The 21,296-nt window shown below is 40.9% G+C and overlaps 1 protein-coding gene across 1 annotated transcript in view; it reads left to right on the top strand.

Annotated features, from left to right (window-relative positions):
- Window positions 1–21,296, top strand: part of BRINP1 (BMP/retinoic acid inducible neural specific 1) — a 200,264-nt gene that overhangs the window by 46,331 nt on the left and 132,637 nt on the right. The window contains exon 2 of the mRNA XM_023223755.2: window positions 12,419–12,686. Coding sequence (XP_023079523.1) covers window positions 12,469–12,686 — 218 coding nt within the window. The 5' untranslated portion in view covers window positions 12,419–12,468. The remainder of the gene's footprint in view (window positions 1–12,418; window positions 12,687–21,296) is intronic.

Genomic DNA, 21,296 nt, shown 5'->3' on the forward strand with positions numbered 1-21,296 from the left:
TTCCTTCCTTCCTTCCTTCCTTCCTTCCTTCCTTCCTTCCTTCCTTCCTTCCTTCCTTTTTCTCTCTTTCTCTATTTCTTTATTTCTTTCTTCTGTCTGCTTTGAGACAGAGTTTGTTGCCCAGGCTGGAGTGCAATGGCTCACTACAACTTTCACCTTCCTGATTCAAGCAATTTTCTTGCCTCAGCCTCCCAAGTAGCTGGGATTACAGACATGTGCCACCACACCCAGCTAATTTTTGTATTTTTAGTAGAGACGGGGTTTCTCCATGTTGGTCAGGCTGGTCTCGAACTCCCAGCCTCATGTGATCTGCCCACCTTGGCCTCCCAAAGTGTTGGGATTACAGACATGAGCCACCGCACCCGGCCATTCCAGGGTTTTCTAGAATGTTTTTGTAAGATACGCATGTAGCGATCAGTAGAAATCGTTGGCAATATTCCTTCCTATGAATGTGTTTATGTAAATTATTTACACATATTAATTTTACTAGCTAATATCTCAATTCCCCAGTGTTTAAGATCCATTTAGAGCAAGGGTCAGCATTAATGATAGCACACGTAAATCCATACTTTAGTCTTCATGATTATCTTGAATCTTCCAATTTTTGATAAACCTGATTAAATCTCACTTTTGATTGAGCGTTGTAGGGTGGCTGGCCCTTCACCATTTTCTTGTTTGTGCTGCCTTGAATTATTTTCATTTTTGCCAATTAAAAGTTTCTTCCCAGTAGTATTTTGAAGTCACTTGCTCATTTTGGTTAAAGTCAGATGATACAATCCTAAACTCTGTATCACTAGGCACCGATAAAAACACCAAGTTATCACAATACCCGGGAAGCAAAGGGAAGACAGAACCCACAGTGCAGTGGGGCTTCTGCTCTTCACTTCATGACCATTGGTGATTTGTGACTGGTATTTGGGATGAGTCTTGAAGATAAGTAATAAATAAATACACTAGAAATTCTAAGATTTTTTTTTTTCCTTATGTACCCTGTTTAGTAAATTCTCATTGGAATTAATTGGACTTTTGTACTGAGTTGGGCATGAAGGTGTTTTAATCCATGAAATCTTCCCTTTGGCTAAACAGGATTCATAGGGCATAATCAGAAAGAAACAAAAGCAAAAACCACTTGCTTCTTTTCACCCACTTTTAAACTTAACTCTTGGATCAGGTTTCCGCTGACATTTTGATGAAAGTTAAGGCAAGACCACAATTTTTTCAGGTGACTTTTAAAATTTGGGGGATTCACCTCTATTCTCCATACATAGTCTCTGCTCAGTAATCAATGTGTCCAGTTCAGTATATTACAACAAACATTTTATTTAAAGTGGAAACTTCACTCTTCCTCCAGATTTTCCTCTTTCCCCAAGTTACAATTTTACCATGCCTCCTCCATCTTGCTAACCTTGACCTCTGACTTCTTCAAGGCATAAGGTTTGGCCACAATGGAGAAGTGAGGAGGTAGAAGGATTCTTCCTTGATGAGTATTTTCTGATGATCTACCATCAGTACTTTGCAGCCTTGGCAGATGTTTAATGCTAACCTTTTCTTACTGGCAACATTTATCTGGGGTATTTTTGGAGTTTTCCTTTTTCTCTGGGATTTCTTACTTGTGATTCCTTTGATGTAGGAAAATGCATCTTCAGCTGCTTGCCTGTCACTCATCCTTTGGACCCTTGGTACATGGCAGGGAGATTATTCCAGTTTCTTGTCTCTGGCATTGCCTCTCCTTCTGGGTCAGGATTGAAGGCAACCTCACCCAGTTTTCCCTTGCAGGTGGCCCACCTCTGATCTATGTGGAGGGGGCACATTCCTTTTACCCATGAACTAGGCAGTTACTTCCCAAATTGTAGCCCCTGCTCTGCTTCTGGGTTTTAGCCTGCCTCTCTTTAGATTTGTCTCTTTGAAAGTTTTCTTTGAGACTTCTCTGATGTGATTAGACACCAATTCTCCATGTTCCCCCAAGCTCCAGGAAACATTTGCCATGCTCTTTGAGTTGTCCTGTGGAAGCTTAAGGTGAGGGGCCTCTATACCCCATTCTGCCCATGGGAAGTTTAGAGGGTAAGAAGGAGGGCTCAGCACTGTCAGAGGCCACTCAAATTCCACTCCTAGTCCTGGCATCTTACTTTTCATGCTGTGATGTGCATAAGAAGTTAAGAATCCCCAAAAAGTGCATTTTGGTTGCCTGTTTTTATAAGTCCTGTATGATGGTCATGCACCTGTGTTTGGAATATGGTAGCTATAGTTTTGGGGTTCAGTTGAAACTAAAATAGTTACATTTTAAAATTATGTTTAATTTGGATCTGATCCCCAAGAGATGTGCATCCCCCTGTCACTGCCCACATTTTACAGATGAGGAAACTGAGGCACAGAGGGGGTTAATAACATGCCCAAGGTCACTCAGCTTTGAAGGTCTGCATTATTGGTGAGAAGTCTTATCTGGAGAAGCAGATTTGAGAGTTAAGCCTAGATGAGATTATCCAGTTGACTCAGGTTTAAGAGGCAAATATTGTGAGTTAACTTCCCAGATCCGATCATCAGCCCAGTTTCTCAGGGACCTGGGCGGAGGGAGGGAGGAGGCATTCCCTTCTACCTCTGGCCCAGAATGTGGGTCATGGCCCACCAATCCATGCAGAAAGCTCCAGAGGATGAGCTTGGTAGCAGCGCTGCTGGAAGGTCATTCTCTCTCATCTCCTCCTCCTGAGTGTGTGCCTTGGATGTAAATAATTTACAATAGCAACAATTAGAGAATGCACTCTGTGTGGGATGAACCCAATTCCCTTAATAACACTGCAGGCTTATATATAGCACAGTTCAGCCAAGGGCCCCACGTGCTCGCCACGCCACAGCCAGTGTCGGCGGTTCTGGGTAGACCAGAGCCCTATGCAGCAAGGGGCCTGTGACTCATCGAAGGTTGCAGGAGGTCAAGGGCAGCACTCAGAATAGAACCAGCCTCCCTTTCACAAGCTCTAAACTCCAGTGGCAGGAAATTCCCTTTGTGAATCTTTTGGAAGAACAACAGTTCTGAAATGCATAGTGATAGATATTTAAGACTGTTGCTAGGGCATGAGGATTGGGAGATGTGGCCCTTGAGCATGGAGATTTATATTTCCACTGTATTTACTGTTAATTTGTTGATTTCGGAGGCAAGAGGCAAGAGGAGACTGGCTCAACCCAATGACTCTAAGGGAGAATAAGTTGGGTTCTACACTGTTGGTAAAAATGTGGAGATGGATGAATGACCTTCTGGTGCAGTGTCATAGAGTATGAGGGTTCATCCTGGCCCCCGCTGCCCAATAGAAGTAGAATACCAGCCACATATGTAATTTTAAAGTTTCTAGCAACCACCTTAATTTTTTAATTTAATCCAGTATTTCCCAGATCATAGTATTTCAACATGTAATCAGTATAAAACATTAGTGGGCTATTTAAAATTCTATTGGCCAGGCATGGTGGCTCACACCTTTAATCCCAGAACTTTGGGAGGCCAAGGTGGGAGGATGGCTTGAGCTTCCCCAAAATAATAAAATTAGTCTCTACAAAAAATAATAAAATTAGCCAGGCATAGTGGCTTGTGCTTGTAGTCCCAGCTAGTCGGGAGGCTGATGCAGGAGGATCGCTTGAGCTGGGGAGGTCAATGCTGCAGTGAGCCGCATTTGTGCCACTGCACTCTAGCCTGGGAAATAGAGTGAGACCTTGTCTCAAAACACTAAAAATAAATTAATTGATTAAAAATAAATAAATAAATTCCATTATTCTTGCTAAGTCTTTGAAATGCTGGTGTGTATTTTTATGAATAGCACACTTCCATTGGACTAGCCATATTGAAAGCTCTTGATAGACACATGTGGTGTCTATGCCAAAATTGGGCATCACAGCCTCCAGTTCTAAATCTGCTGTTTGCCAACTTTGTGGTATGAGGCCAGTTACTTCGCCTTTCTGAACCTTAGTTTCCCCTCCTCACCATGTATAAAATGGGTACCATAACCCCTCCCTCTCCTGGTATTTCCACAGGTCACATGTGTAAAGCAATAAGTGCAGTTTCTGACACATAGTAAATGTCCACTTAATGTGTGATTTCTTCCTCAAAATGACTTTCACAGCAACTAAAGTATAAGCTCCCTGCGGGAGATGGAAATGCAACCTGACTTCCAATTATAGTCAAGCGTTGAACCCACCCTGTCCCTGTCTCTTTTCCTTTCTTCCACTGACATTGCTTTTCCCTGCTGCATCTGTACCAGTCATCTCTTTACTTTCTTTAGGTCTCTACCTGGAAGCCCCTTTATCAGAGATGCTTTTCCTGAGCACCCTTGCATAGAAAGCAGCACCTCACTGTCAGACCTCTGACCTGCTTTGGTTTTGTTCAGAGCACTCTGCACCCACCACATGTAGAGTCAGTGCCCATTTGTTTCCTCCCCTCTCCCCACTAACCAAAAATAAGCTCTTTGAGGGCCCTGGCTGTTCTGTCCACTATTGAATCTCTATCCTCTAGAAGAGTACCTGACACATAATAGTTGTTCAGTATGGTAATGAATGAATAGATAAATTTATTGAACATCCACAATGCCTTTTGACCTTAGCAGATAGTACAGAAATGAAATCCACAGTTCATTTGATGAGAGGGAGACAGAGTGAGATGGGTGATCAGCTGCCTCAGGGCTCTGGTTCTCCCTAAGCTGTCTGCCACCTGGTGTGCTATCCCCAGCACACACCTCAGCACTCTCCTGCCTTCTCCCACACACCCAAGGCTTTTGTAGGCTGTCTGTTCTGCTGAAATTTCCTTTTCCCCGTGTGTGCTTAATAAAACTGTACATGCTATTTGAAACCCTTCTCAAGTACTATGTCCCTCTTCTATGGGGTTCTCTCAGTGCCCTTGCTGAAAACAGTTTCTCTGGCCCCCATTCCTCCACTGGACTTCTTTTCTTTATTATAGTATTTATGGCAGCATATTTCATATCAGAATTGTTCACACTTGGATGTGACTCCCCCATTATATTTTGAATCTCTGGAGAGCAGGATCTAATTTCAGCTGGAATGAGATGGGGCCGGGGAATGCTGGAGATCGTACAGAGTGTGTAATGAGATATTCACAGGTTAGAATCCCAAGTCTGACACTTGGGAGTTGTGAGCTTGAGAAAGTTATTCAATGTCTATGAGTCCTAAGGTGCTCATTTGTTAAACTGGATAACTGTACCCATTTTGTGGAATACATCTTTATTTGTAACTGCTCTGGACTGTATGCTTTGGCAACTACCAAGAAAACAAACCATTTTAAAGCCAGCATATAGTAGATGCTCAATAAATACCGATAATGTGACTCTCATATTATCTCGAGTCTCCAGCACAGTTGGTGCTAATATGGTCTTATTTACACAATGGGAGTCACTCCCTGCCATCATAACAAATATATATATGTGGGTAACATATGTACTCCTCCTTGTTCCAGACCAACAAAATACCCATTTCCATTAATAGAGTCAAGGACTCTATAGAACCTTTCATTTTCATTTCTGGTGCTCTGCAGATTACTGTGATGTTCTAAATCAACAGAGATATATTCCGACTTGAAACATTCATCTCTACCTGAGGAAATGTAGATTGTATTACAGACCCTAAGAACAAAGCAGGTTGAAACACAGCCATACATGCCCAGTGCCTGGCCAAGGTAATGTGGCAGAATGAGAAGAACTCTTAATTGAGAACTAGAAGATAGGAGTCTAGCTGAATTTGCCACTCAGATTATGATCTGTAAAAAGGAGTTGGATTAGAGCAGGGTTTCTCAACGTTTGCATCATTGACATGTCGGGTCCCGTATTCTTTGTTGTGGGGGCTGTCTTGTGCAGTGTAAGATGTTTAGCAGCATCCCTGGCCTCCACCCACCAGATGCCAGCAGCATCCCCTCAGTTGTGACGATCAAAGATGTTCCCTGGAGAGCAAAAGGGCCACCCTTGGGAAGTACTGAGTTAAATCTTTCAAATTTCAGCTAATTCTGGGACTATAGGCTGAGATCTCACTCTCCTACACACGCACACAAACACACACACACACAGACACACACACACATCCACATTTCTCTTCCATGTATGACCTTGTTCCACTTTTGAGAGCTGCAGTGTTCTGAGTCTTGTTTCTTTGCAAACAGTCTAACAGCTAAGCATTCTCTCACAGGCTCCCACCTTGCACCAGTGTACAATGGAAGGCATATAGAAGGGCTGTGTGGGTGACACGCTGTGACTTCAGTGTGTTGTATCACTACCAGGATCTCCCAACAATCGCCTTCATCCCCTGCTTGCCACTTGGGGGCTCTGGCAGACAGTTTGGCAGCTGTAGTTGTTACTGTTCTGCACTCAACATGTACGGCTTTGTTTTAGGCTCTGAACAAGACCTCAGGCCACAGCTTTTGCCAGCTCACTCTGCTCACGTACCTTTCTCCTTTGCCCCTGACAGCTGAGACTTGCAGTGACAAGCAAATTTTTATAGCAACTCATGATAAAACAGTGCAATGGCAACAGAGAGAAATAACCAACTGGGCAAGAAATCACATCTCTCTTTAAATTTTTTTTTTTCTCTTTCTTAGCTTTGCTTTATCTTTCATATTCAGCTGGAAAAGTAGACAAATGAGGTGTCATATTTAATCATGTGTATAGATGGGTTTACAGTTGACAAATTGTTTGTGTCGTTACCACATTTTCACATGGAAAACATAAAAATCTGAGGTCTGGAGAGAAGACATGACTGTCCAGAGTCATGCAGCTGAGAGAGAGTAGCCATAGTTTTCTAAAGATTACTTCCAGTTAAAGGCTTACAGCCCAAGGAACATACATAGAAACAATTACAGGCATATCGCAGAGATATTGTAGGTTGTGTCCCAGATGACCACAATAAAGCAAATATTGCAATAAATGGAATCACCCCAAGTTTTTGGCCTCCCAGTGCATATTAAACTTATGTTTACAGTATCCTGTAGCCTATTAAGTGTAGGATAGCAGTGTGTCTCAGAAAACAATGTATATGCCTTTATTAAAAACACTTTATTACTGAAATAAAAGGCTAATGATCATCTGAAATTTCAGTGAATTAAAATCTTTTTGCTGGCATAAGGTCTTGCCTCAATGTTGTTGGCTTCTGAGTGATCAGGGTGGTCAGATTGCTGAAGGTTGGGAGGCTGTGGCAATTTCTTAAAATAAGACAACAATGAGATTTTCCACATCAATTGACTCTTTCTTTCATGAAATAATTTTGTAGAATGTGATGCTGTTTGATAGTATTTTATATAAGATAGAACTGCTTCATAACCAGAGTCAGTATTCTCAAATCCTGCCACTGTTTTATCAACGAAGTTTATGTAGTATTCTAAATCCTTTGTTGTCATTTCAACAGTGTTCATAGCATCTTCATCAAGAGTAGACTCCATCTCGAGATACTGCTTTCTTTGCTCATCCATAAAGAGCAACTTGTCATCCGTTCAAGTTTCATCGTGAAATTGCAGCAATTCAGTTATATCCTCAGGCTCTACTTCTAATTCTAGTTCTCTTGCTATTTCTGTCACATCTACAGTGATTTACTCCACTGAAGTCTTGAACCCCTCATGATCATTCATGAGGTTTGAAATCAACTTCTTCCAAATTCCTGTTACTGTTGATATTTTGACTTCTTCCCATGAATCACAAATGTTCTTAATGGCATCTAGAATGGTGACTCTTTTCCAGAAGGTTTCCAATTTACAATGCCCAGATCCATCAGAGGAATCCCTCTTTATGGCAGCTATAGCAATATAAAATGTATTTCTTTTTCCTTTTTTTTTTTTTTTTTTGAGACGGAGTGTCATTCTGTCGCCAGACTGGAGTATAGTGACACGATCTTGGTTCACTGCAACCTCTGCCTCCTGGGTTCAAGCAATTCTCCTGGCTCAGCCTCCCAAGTAGCTGTAACTGCAGGTGTGTGCCACCATGCCCAGCTAATTTTTGTATTTTTAGTAGAGACGGGGTTTCACCATGTTGGCCAGGATAGTCTCGATCTCTTAACCTCGTGAAATGTATTTCTCAATAAAACTTGAAAGTCAAAATCATGCCTTGATCTATGGGCTGCAGAATGGATGTTGTTTCAGCAGGCATGAAAACACCATTGATCTTGTATATCTCTATCAGAGCCCTTATGTGACTAGATGAATTGTCAATGGGCAATAATATTGAAAGGAATCTTTTTTCTGCACAGTAGTTCTGGATAATGGCCTTAAAATACTCAGTAAACTATGTTGTAAACAAATGTGCTGTCATCCAGACTTTAGATCACAAGCAGAGTAGATTTAACCTACTCTTAAGGACCCTAGGAGTTTTGGAATGGTAGGTGAGCATTGGTGTCAACTTAAAGTCATCTGCTGCATTAGCCCCTAATGAGAGACAGTCTGTCCTTTGAAGCTTTGAAGTCAGGCACTGACTTCTCTCTAACTATGGAAATCATCGACATCTTCCAGTGTAAAGCTATTTTGTATACACTGAAAATAGGTTGTTGGCCGGGTGCGGTGGCTTACGTCTGTAATCCCAGCACTTTGGGAGGCTGAGGCAGGCAGATCACTTGAGGCCAGGAGTTCAAGACCAGCATGGCCAACATGGTGAAACCCTGTTTCTACTAAATGTACAAAAAATGAGCTGGGCATGGTGGCGTGTGCCTGTAATCTCAGCTACTGGGGAAGCTGAGGCATGAGAATCGTTTGAACCCGGGAGGTGGAGGTTGCAGTGAGCCAAGATCGCACCACTGTGCTCCAGCCTAGGTGACAGAGCAAGACCCTGTCTCCAAAATAAGAAAGAAAATAGGTTGCTTACGGTAGCCATCTTTATCAATAATCGAGGCTAAATCTTCTGGATAACTTGCTGCACCTTCTGCATCAGCATTAGCTTCTTCACCTTGTACTTTTATGTTATAGAGATGGCTTCTTTCTTTAAACCCCAGGAAGCAACCTCTGCTAGCTTCAGACTTTTCTTCTGCAGCATTTTCACATCTCTCATCCTTCATGGAATTGAAGAGTTAGAACCTTACTCTGGATTAGATTTTGGCTTAAGGGAATGTTGTGGCTGATTTGACCTGCTACCCAGACCACTAAAATTCTCTTCATTCAACACGAGGCTGTTTTGCTTTCTTATCATTCATGTGTTCACTGGAACACACATTTAATTTCCTTGAAGGACTTTTCCTTTGCATTCACAACGTGGCTAACTGGTGCAAGAGCCCTAGCTTCCACCCTGTCTTGCCTTTTGCCATGCCTTCTAGCTTTTTTTTTTTTTTTTTTTTAATCATACTTCAAGTTCTAGGGTACATGTGCATAACGTGCAGGTTTGTTACATATGTATACTTGTGCCATGTTGGTGTGCTGCACCCATCAACTCGTCAGCACCTATCAATTCGTCATTTATATCAGGTATAACTCCTAATGCAATCCCTCCCCCCTCCCCCCTCCCCATGATAGGCCCCGATGTGTGATGTTCCCCTTCCCGAGTCCAAGTGATGTCATTGTTCAGTTCCCACCTATGAGTGAGAACATGCGGTGTTTGGTTTTCTGTTCTTGTGATAGTTTGCTAAGAATGATGGTTTCCAGCTGCATCCATGTCCCTACAAAGGACGCAAACTCATCCTTTTTTATGGCTGCATAATATTCCATGGTGTATATGTGCCACATTTTCTTAATCCAGTCTGTCACAGATGGACATTTGGGTTGATTCCAAGTCTTTGCTATTGTGAATAGTGCCACAATAAACATACGTGTGCATGTGTCTTTGTAGTAGAATAATTTATAATCCTTTGGGTATATACCCAGTAGTGGGATGGCTGGGTCATATGGTACATCTAGTTCTAGATCCTTGAGGAATCGCCATACTGTTTTCCATAATGGTTGAACTAGTTTACAATCCCACCAACAGTGTAAAAGTGTTCCTATTTCTCCACATCCTCTCCAGCACCTGTTGTTTCCTGACTTTTTAATGATTGCCATTCTAACTGGTGTGAGATGGTATCTCATTGTGGTTTTGATTTGCATTTCTCTGATGGCGAGTGATGATGAGCATTTTTTCATATGTCTGTTGGCTGTATGAATGTCTTCTTTTGAGAAATGTCTGTTCATATCCTTTGCCCACTTTTTGATGGGGTTGTTTGTTTTTTTCTTGTAAATTTGTTTGAGCTCTTTGTAGATTCTGGATATTAGCCTTCTAGCTTTTGATTTAAAGTGAGAGACATAGGATTCTTCCTTTCACTTAAACAATTGGAGGTCATTGTAGGTTTACTAATTTTGGTATTATTGTTTCTCAGGGAGTAGGAAGGCCTGAGGAAAGGGAGAGAAAAGGAATACCTAGTCAGTGGAGCAGTCAGAACACACACATTTATCAATAAAGTTTGCCATCTTATATGGGTCCAGTTCATGGTGCCCCCAAATAACTACAATAATAACATCAAAGTTGGCTGACCACAGACCACCATAGCAGTCACAACCATAATAAAAAAGTGTGAAATATTTTGATAATTATCAAAATGTGACACCAAGACACGATGTGAGCACATATTGTTGGAAAATTGGTGCTAACAGACTAGGTAGGCTGAGGGCTGCCACAAACCTTCGATTTGTAAAAACTTTAATATTTGCAAATCTCAATAAAGTGAAGTACAGTAAAATGAAGTATGCCTGTAAGCATTATACAAGATGATAAGGTCTAAAATGCAGTTACAGGAAATGAGTACTATAGCTCAGAGGAGTAAACCAATAACACTTTTTTAAATGAATAAAAAAGGAAATTGACCTTTGAGGACATGACCTCGGCCAGCTGCTGAAGGATATAAACAGGGTTTGGCCAGGCAGTGGGGATCAGGTAAACAAAAACACTGTCTCATAGGGAGTAAGTTGACATCAGTATTGACATTCATCATCATTATCCTTATTATCATACATGCTATTTATTGAGCACTTACTGTATGCCAGGCACAAGAGGGAGCAATTATGTCATTTAATTGTCATCTTGGTTCTGAGTGTAGGTGCTATTGTTAACCATATTTTGCAGATGAGGAAACTGAAAGTCAGAATAGTTAAATACATGACCTGAAATACTACTGTTTCTAACAGATACAAACTGGATTTAAAGCTGCCTTTCAATATGGAGTAAAAGAAGCTCTGTTAGAATAAGCAGGATGGGGTCACATACATTTAAGCGAGTAAGTAGTCTGACAAGGAGGGCAGATCATGAGGTCAGGAGTTTGAGACCAGCCTGCCGACATAGTGAAACCCCATCTCTATGAAAAATACAAAAATTAGCTGGGTGTGGTGGCACATGACTGTAGTCCCAGCTACTCAAGGGGCTGAGGCAAGATAATCGCTTGAACCCTGGAGGTGGAGGTTGCAATGAGCTGAGATTGTGCCATTGCCCTCTGGCCTGGGTGACAGAGTGAGACTCCGTCTCAAACAAAACAAAACAGAACAAAAAGTGTAAATTTTGTTTACAAAATTGGCATGACCCTGTGATTTCTGGTCTATTCTCTCCACAAGGAACCTCTCTACCAAAGCTAGCCCTTAGTCTTAAGCATTTCACCCTCGCAGCACCACTAGGCCATAATACCCCCTAATAAAAAAAGCATGTAAGACCCATGACAAAATGACCGCCTTCAATTTTCCTTTTGAACCCTGGGCAACCTTTGAGGCCGAGTCACCAAAAGACAAATTCTCTGGCCATATTTCTTTGGGTTTGGGAGACATTCCATTGAACATTGCAGAAGTGAACTGTAAGCAAGCTCCATGAACTCTTCATCTCTAAAGTATTCAACCTAGATAGTCATGATAACAATCCATCACAAGACTTTGTGCATTCATCTGTTCATGCAAAAGCAAAACGTGTACTCAGTGGATACATGCCTGGTGAGAGAAGGAAAAGGAACTCTTGTTTATTGATACCTCTTTATGAGAGGCAGGTTGTTAGTGAAGACATTAACTGGTACAGTCACTTGAATTACGTCTCCATGTCTCATACTGGGTGTATGAGACTGTGTTTCTGCATTAATTCATTTTATTCATTTTTTCAACACATCTTCCTTGAGCATCTACGATGTGCCAAGTGCCAAGCTACGGGCTCGTAAGCTCACCCTGTTTTACTTACGAGAAAACTGCATCCATAATAGACCAAACAGTTTGTATATGTTTAGACAATATGTGAACAGCAAAACGGGAACATGGGCCCAGATTTCCATAGATTCTGTTTTTAACCAGAACTATACTGGGTTTTGTAAACTTTAAAGCACTTTACTGACATAAGGTATTATTATGAAGATGTGTTAATCACATTTTTTCTTTTCCTGTGTCTTTCTCTGTCTTTTACCCCCTCCCCCTCTCCTCTCTCTCTTTCGGTTTCTCTTTTTTTCTCTCTCTTTTTTATTCTTTCTTCTATAGGACTCCACAGAATGGAGCAAGAATGAGAGGAAAAAGGCCGGCAGAAAAGCATGAACTGGAGGTTTGTTGAGCTCCTCTACTTCCTGTTTATATGGGGCCGTATCTCAGTGCAGCCCTCCCACCAGGAACCAGCTGGGACAGACCAACATGTCTCCAAGGAATTTGATTGGCTCATTTCAGACAGGGGGCCTTTCCACCACTCCAGGAGCTACCTATCCTTTGTGGAAAGACACCGTCAAGGATTTACAACCAGATATAAAATATACAGGTAAGACCTGGGCTAAATAGCCCTTGCCTTACATTCGTATTGTGCTTTGTGGAGTCAGGCATTGATTGGTGCAACCCTTGCTGTGTGCAGAAGTGTCTGGGTCAAGGGTTTGTGCTCCTTCCACAAGCTGTTTTTGATTTAATTTTTTTTTCTTTGCAGAAGATATTAGCAATGATAAGGAGACGATCAAATAATTAATATTTATTGAGTACTTATTTATATGCTAGGCAGAGATCTTAATACTTATTATACCTTATCTCATTTAAACCTTCTAATAACCATCAGATAAAGGTTTTGATTGTTTTTCCCACTTTACAAATTAGGTCATCAAGCCTCAGCTAGGTTGAGTTACATGTCTAATGTCATACAGTTAGAAGTGGTCGGACTGGGATTCAGAATCTGGTTTATCTGCATCCATATCATAATTTTAGTCAGCCACATCAAGTATAAGTAACGTTGTTTTGAAAACGCTGCTGATGTACCTAATATCCTACCCAAATACATTCAAACATTTGGAAAAAAAAGAAACCTTTTCTTGAGCAGGTCTGTACTGGTTCTTGGACCATTGACATTCTACTCATCAAAAAAAAAGACTTAGCCCAAATTTTTCCTCTTTGAAACTATTTTAGAGTTTTCACATTCCACTTAACCGCCACATCTTTGATATATCCACAGCTCTGTACACTGACACCTCTTTAATTTAAAATCATTTGGAATTAGAGTGCATTCTTGTGTATTTTTTGCACCTAACTGGAAACTCTTTGAAGGAATGACTTGTACAGAATTCATTTCTAGATCCCCAGAGTGATTTTTGCTCTGCCTTGTTACCATAAACACACAGTGAATGCTGTGGACTTAAATGAATAAGAGAATGCAAAGAACTCTCTCAGGTGTAGTTAGGTGTCGTCTTAGGAGGTTAACTAGTTATAATATCACATGGTGGTGGCTACAATGCAGTTTTATAAAGGGAACTCTGGTCCATGTTAGATAATCCATATGTGTTGGTTATTGCTGTTGAAATAAGAGGTACCCTGAATGGAACCACAGATTCAGAATATTCAACAGTAGCATCCTTTTAGTGAGCACTTATCATGTGCCATGAATGGAGGATGTTCAATCCTCATAACCTCCTCTATGAGATGGGCAGTGGCTTCTACAGATGGGAAAATCAGGACTTTGGAGGTTGAGTGTGTTGCTATAAGTCATCCATCCAGTAAGGAGTGGAACTAGGCTCTACACACTGATTTACCTGACCCCAGTGCTTTCCTTCCAACCACTCTGTTGGCTGCCTCCCCGGTATAGCTTCCAAATGCGGAGTGTTGCAGAGCTCTAAGAAACTTTTTCCAAAAATTTTTCTTTGCAATCATTTGTATACATCTGGGGGGTTGTTTTAGACATGTTGAGAAGTAAAAGGTTGCTATGAGAATGGGGGATTAAGACCTCTGGATACTGATTTCAGTTCTTCATGCACTTGTCTTGTGACACTAGGTAAGCTCCCTCATCTTTTGCATTCTACTCTCCTCATTTATCAAATGATAGGGCTGATGTAGATCAGCAGTTTTCAACCTATGTTATTCAAAAATCTAAGGATTGATTGAAGTAGCCATAGAAACCACTGCAATGTGGGGAGCGTAGCAAAGAGATGACCAGGCAGGATTCTGAGCCCTACACCTCCCTTATACTAGAGAAGGTTTATATCTGCTTTTGTGTTAAGATTTCATGTATGGTTTACTTTGGATTCTACTCCTAAAACAAAGTTTGCAATCATCCGATAAGTTGTTTTCTAAGGTCCTGTCTAGCTCCAAAATTACATTTAATATTTAACCGAAGTCAAATGGCTAATTAAATGACGGAGTTCAACCCAGAAGTTAGGCCCCTGGTCGTCTAGTTATTCATTCCTTCTTTTATTTAATCCTCAAATAATTATTAAGCACCAGCTACAGATTCAATACTATGTTTAGGGCAGATGATACAATGATGAGTAAAATAAATATAATAGTTGCTGTCATAGGAGAGACTGACATCAATTAAACATATGCATATTTCTATGTATAATAAGTGCTATAAAGAAAATGTGCAGGATGGGTATAACTGGGAAATCATAAATACCACAAACATGGATTTGGCACCTACAGTGTCCAAGGATTAGGCGGAACTCTTGTCATAATGTGCATGTGAACCCATATGCAAATATGCACCCAGAGACATGTACTCATCCAGATGCTGATCAGAGCAAAAGCCAACTAGGACATGATCACTGGGGCAATTGTAAATTGATACTTTTTCCTTCCTGTATGCCACTTTGTTGAAACACTGACGTTTCCACAAAGCATGTCCATAGGCAATTTCCAGTGTGCCTGTCTTCCTGTATGCTAGCGTGGACACAGCACATTACAAACTTGACATTTTCATCATAAAAAAGAGAAAGGCCTGACTACCATAGTGCTACATTTTTTGATGCTAGAGAGCCAGCCTTACTGATCTGCCGAGACTTCAAGCTTCCACCAGTTCCCTCCTCCCCAGAATCCTGGCTGGAACCCAGGGTGATTGGGACGCTTCAGAAAGAAACTGGGAAGAAGCTTTCTCTCCTTATTTAACTAGGTTAAGGCCATCTTCTTTCTCCTGCCTTTGCACACAGAGGCTGGCTTCTGCTCATAGAATCATGGTCAAGTCACTGCTAGTGACAACAATGAGAACCTGTTTAATTAAAACCCAGCAGAAACATCTTCTCGTGTTGCTTTACAAGCCAAGCAACAGTGTGCACATGTGCATTCGTTTGAGTGCATGATGTAAATGCTCTGCCACTCACAAACTTGAGTTGCCACCTGAAGGCTTGGGGGAGTTTTCTGCTCTTGAATCTGCCAGGGTGCAGTGGGAGCACTTTTGACCTCAGAGTCAGGGAACTCGGGTGCTGATCCAGCTCTTCTATCTCCTGGTTGTGTAATTTTGGTCAACTAATGGAACTCCTTTGAACCTTTGGTTCTTCTTCTGTAAAATGGGAGTGCTAGCCGAAGTGGTCTCCAAGGTCCTTCTTACCTCTGAAATTTCATGATTCTGTGAAATACTGTCATTTGAAAACACAGCATGTGGCAGTGGAAAGGATTTTGGGTCTGGAGTCTAGAGATTCAGGTTTTGTTCATTCTGTAACCTCTTTCCAGCTTTCTCATCCTGGGCAAATTCATGTATGCAGCATTCACTCACGCATACATTTATTGTTTTGGAGTTTAACACCCATCATTATCCATAAATTGTACTATTATTTGCTAATATAGAGATGACCAAAAAAAACCCAATAGATTACACACATATATCCTCCTACCCCCACATAACCCACACTCCCTCCTCCACCCAGCTCAGAGTTAGGAGTGAAGGATAGAGGACATAAAAAGTGAATAATCAAAGAGTGATCTTTCCATGGATAGAAATGACCGCTCAGATATTCAATTTCCTCCTCTGTGGAAAGGGATAATGATGTCTGCCGTACCTACTAGGTCAATGAGATACAGTTTGTGTGAGAGTGCCTTGTAAAATTTAAGTTATCTTATGCTTGAATTTTTTTCATTAGAGTTCTAAATCATCATTCTAACAAAGTAATTTATTTTCACTTTCTGTTAAGACTATACATATATTAGTCGTTAGCTCCTCATAGCCACATTCTGAAGGGAAATACACCCAGAGACATGTACTGTCGCATGTCACAAATGAGAAAGGCACTAAGAGTACATTGTTCACATTACACAACTGGAAAGTGGCACAGCTGGGATTCAAAAGCTGGTTTCTGGGACTTCCTAACATGGGTCCTTAACTCTATGCTGTGACGACTCTCCCTGGTTCTTTGTTACCTGATTTATTACCAAATGCCAACAGGCTTCTTTTGACCATGGGCAAGTTTCAACCTCTCTGAGACTCAGTTTTCCCATCTATGAAACTGAGATGATGTTAAATGCCTCATGCAATTGGGGTGAGAAATAACTTATATTTCAAATATATAGAGCTTAGAATTTTCCAGGAGCTTCACAAAGACATGTCAGAATGGTGGTTCCCTCTTCCACTTCAGATGTTGGTTGTTTACTAGGAATTATTCTTTTATTCTCATGGTAATTTCAAAGTCAGTTAGTCCAAAGATTTTTCCTGTGTTTCCAATGCCTTTTTGTGTTTTATTTTCTGTTTTTTTTTTTTTTTTCCTAACTGTGAGATCATCAGTAGGTGCTGTAAATTTAGCAATTATTTCTAAGATGGTTTCAGTAGGATAGTTATGGTACTCTTTGGATCTGAAGAGTCAGGGAAAAGGGGATGTTCTGGTAATGGTGGTCACTATGTCACAAGTGGTGGTTCCATATTGAGTGGCTGTCCCTCCTGGTTGCAGAACAAGTGGTTTGTGGCTTATGTTGCATCTCCCTTTGAGCTCTAAATATATACGTGAAAGTTGAGTATAAATCAAATCTTGGTAAGCCAAGTCTAATTGCCTGGCTATGTTGCATATTTATTTCAGAGTTGTATAGATCTCAGCCCTCCTCCGCTGTCCTGGTAATTCCTTCTTGTGTTTCACAAAAATAACAGGTTTTGTGGTAAAGCTACTTGGCTAAATGGATGCTGCTGGGGATGGATGAATGGTTCTACTAAGATGAATGAGATGTGGTCTGTATACAGCAGTCATTCAAGAGTATAGATTAGGCATCTAGATGTGCCAGATATTGTATAAGGGGAGTTTATCTTGTGAGGAACAGGATTCCTGCCCTCAAGGAGCTTCCAGACAAGTGGAGTTTAGAGAGAAGCCCACCCTTGCCCCACTCCAGGGGCTTGTGTTTCAACTTGAAAGAAGCCTTCAGCCTTTTGATTCCAGGTATAATCTTGAAATCATGCAGTACAAGAACTAGATTTCTATTAGTATGGCATAAATTAGTGGAAACCAGCATTTCTTAATTATGTTACAGAGAACTATAGTTCAATATAATATTAAAAGATGTTTTCTGGAAAAAAGAACACCCATTTGTTTTTCCATGATGACTCCCATAGTCAAAGAAGCAGTAATCATCACAACAGTGACAAGTTAATTGTTAACATTGAAATCTTAAGTGGTTAGCATTGCACTTTATCTGGTGTAAAAATTATTCCAACTGATCCTTACAATCATCCTGTGCAGTAGGTATTGCTATTATCTCTCTATTTATACAGCTTGTACGTGGTAAAAGAGTTAATTTGTGATAGAGTAGGACCTGTCACAGGCAAGTGTGATTCTAGAGGCTGCATCCTTGACCTTGCCCAGCTGCCTCCCAAATGATATAGACCTGTATATGGAAAACCCAAAGTTACACAGGTCCCCTTATCACAGACCTTTATTAATATTAGACTGTTTAACAGTATTTAGCCATACCTTTTTAACCATACAACCTCTTTTTCTTAATGGAATTGAAATTCTGATGAGCAGGCTAAGGGAACTGTGGGCTCTGCCTAAATTTGACAGCTTGGGTGTTGTGTCTTTGGATTCCAACCTACGTCAGAGCACACTAAAAGGGATACCTCTTTGTTTTGAATAACTGGTTAACTGGATGAGGAAGCCAATCTTCCTGTTAAGCTTTTGCTTTGAGTTATTTGGTCTAAATCTACCTCTTGGTTTATGATGGAAAAAAATGAGCAGTTTCAGTTTTCTCATCACAAACCTTTTGTTCTTCCTTCCTCTTTTCATTTCAAATTCCCAAGTTTGGCATTCCCCCTGTGGTATAGATATACAAACCTCAACAGAGGGCAGAACCACAGTTGAGTTAGGTATAATTTTGATTCAATATGCAAATAAGTGGCTGGATATTAGAGTTACCTGCACGGTTAAAAATAACCAATGCTTGGATCTTTCTCCAGGTATTTAGATTTAACTGGTCTAGGAGAGACAGGAGCTAAAAAAAAAATATCGTCAGTCAGGGATAATTTTGCTTCCTAAGGGGACACTTAGCAATTGTATTTGGGGAGATTTTTGGTGCCCAACTGGTGGTGGTGTTTGTTGGGGGTGCTTCTGGCATCTAGCGGATAGTAAGCAGGGATCTGGGATGCTGCTAAATACCTTACAATGCATAGGATAACCTTCTCCAGCAAACAATTATCCAACATACTTTCAGTTGTGTAGAGGTTGAGAAATCCTGCACTAGTATTTCTGGGGAAGAAGAAAAAAAAAAAGAGTGGTGGGAAGAATACTTGAATAAATGGTCTTAGATTTTGGTCTTCATGAGTTTGAATTGGGATGGCTTAAATATAGGTACCATTGTAATGACTGGATTCCCAGAGTGTATGTCCATAGGATAAAATGGGGGAAATAGTCAGCCATGTTTTTAGACATGGCCACAGACCAGGATGTCAGTTCAATGCGTAAGGAGAGGTGGATCCATTTTTGCTTTCTCCTGCATAGAGGGAGTGGTTAAGGGCAAACTAGTTCTCCAGTCAAAAAATATTCTTCCTTCTTCTGGAGATTCTAGTGCCTTTTGACTCTGACTACAGTATTCCTTAGGAAGTAAGATATTCAGCCTCCATTGTTAGGTCCAGATATGCATGGATTGTGTCACTAAAAACCAGCTTAGACCAAGTGTGTTAAAAGACACTTTTTCTTCCCTTCAGAGCATTCCTGGTTGACTCAAAAGATGAGAATGGGATGATGCCCCATAATCATGTTTGTCAATTTCAGCCATTTAAAGGCTGACAGCATTGGAGAGAAGCATGAACGTGCATCTCTCCTTACCCCCCAGCCCACATACATGCCTCGCTTAATCCAAATTTTTTATCAGAGTCTCCCTGAATAGATAGAAGTGGAGAAGGATATCCAGCAAACATTTTTCTGGGCCGTTTGGTGCCAATTCAAAGATAATCTTTAGTGTTGATTATTTAAAATTGATCTTCTAATTCTAAAAATGATAGCTTCATTGCTACTAAATTGGTATGTTTACAGTATTTTACCTCTTTGCTCCCATGCCATTACTGAACTGACTTCTGTGACTTACAAACCATAGTTAGCTACAATTTCTACAGAGTAATTGTCCAGCTTTTGTCACAAGCAGTGTCTGAAAATGGGCCTACTTGCCCACCCACTCCTATGGACAGACTGACACAGAGTCTTTAGACTGATCTAAAGATAGCGATTGTTATGATTCGGTAGATTAGGAGGAGAAATGGAGAAAAGCCCTAGGGCTTCAAATACTGTGCTTCAAATCTTGGCCAAAGAAGAAAGGGAGACTGGATCTGTGATCTGGGGCACCTGCAGCTTACTCATTCATTTGAAAAAAAATGTTTACTGATCTCTAAACTCCTACTAGTCAGGCCCTGCAATATTTCCTGGGGATAGAGGGAGGAAAGCATTGATCCCTTCCCTCAAGGAATTCATGGTCTCTTTGGGGGAAACTGACTGAAAAACAAATAACCACAGTGCCGTGTGCCTTGAGAGATGCCACTGATGCTCCGTGGGTGTAGGGAAAGGGAAATTACATTCCATTGAGGTGGCAAAGTTGGGGAAGGAGAGGAGGAAGAGGCATGTTTGGAAAGGCATGCTGCAGGAAGATGTCTTGAACATAGGCTTCAAGGAGGATTAGGATTCATGAGAATGCAGTGAGGAGAGAAGCACGTTAGGCAAATGGAATAGCACCTGCGAAGTCAGAAGACAAGGGAAAGCCTGGAACTATATGTCTTCATGTGTTTTGGGTATATTTTGAGTAGTACTGATAGTGGAGCATAAGGTTGGAGAGCAGCTTCAAGCCAACAACAAAAGAAATTTGAGATAGCACATGGATTTCAACCAATCTTTAAAGTCTAGTGAATTGGCAGAATATTACTAGGTAGCCGTTTAGAACAGTGTTTTTTCTTTGTTGATGTTTTCGTACATTTTTGACCTTAATACATGTGAACAAAAACATTTGAGTTTGACATTCACTCAATAAACCTAGCCAGAAATATAGATAAAAATATATGATTGAAATAAAAACCCCTGAAAAAGAAAAGACTTAACCTACATGTGATGCTTCTTAAATATCAAGATATCTTCTATTCCATTCAAATATAATGTGTTCCTTTACGATTCATTTATTTTTTAAAATACTGATGCACTAATGTGGTCGTGTTTTGGCTCAGAGGAAGATTGTACCATGTGTGATTAGCAGAGTTTGCAATGGGTTTGTGTTAAGCAGGTCAGAACCTGTGTCTTGCCTGATGGGGGCAAAAAGAAAACGGTGAAGGCTTTGAAACCTGAGGCTGACATGCACGGATATACAGTTAGAATTGCTCTGGCAGCAGCCTGAGGAATGGGAGAAAAGGAGAAAGAGAGCTGGGTTAGAAAACTGTGGCAGTAATTTAAGGGAGAGAAAGGCAGTGCTGGAACTAAGACAAAGGCAGTGAAGAAGGGTTACATTAACCCTCAAATACCAGTCAGTGCCACCAACAGCTGCTGTGGACCTAGTGATCAGGCAGCCTTTTCCTGTGCAACATCCAGGCTTATGGACTCCAGTTCCATTCTCAGCACCCTGTGGCAGGATGCATTCTTTTATGCAGAGTTCTACAGCTACTGGATACCTTTGTATCTCTAATAAAAGGAACCAGAATGCTCCGGCTTCTGCCTCTGGGCAATTTCTTTATCTCTCA

The sequence above is a fragment of the Piliocolobus tephrosceles genome, chromosome 14 (assembly GCF_002776525.5).
Source record: "Piliocolobus tephrosceles isolate RC106 chromosome 14, ASM277652v3, whole genome shotgun sequence".
Taxonomy (NCBI): Eukaryota; Metazoa; Chordata; class Mammalia; order Primates; family Cercopithecidae; genus Piliocolobus; species Piliocolobus tephrosceles.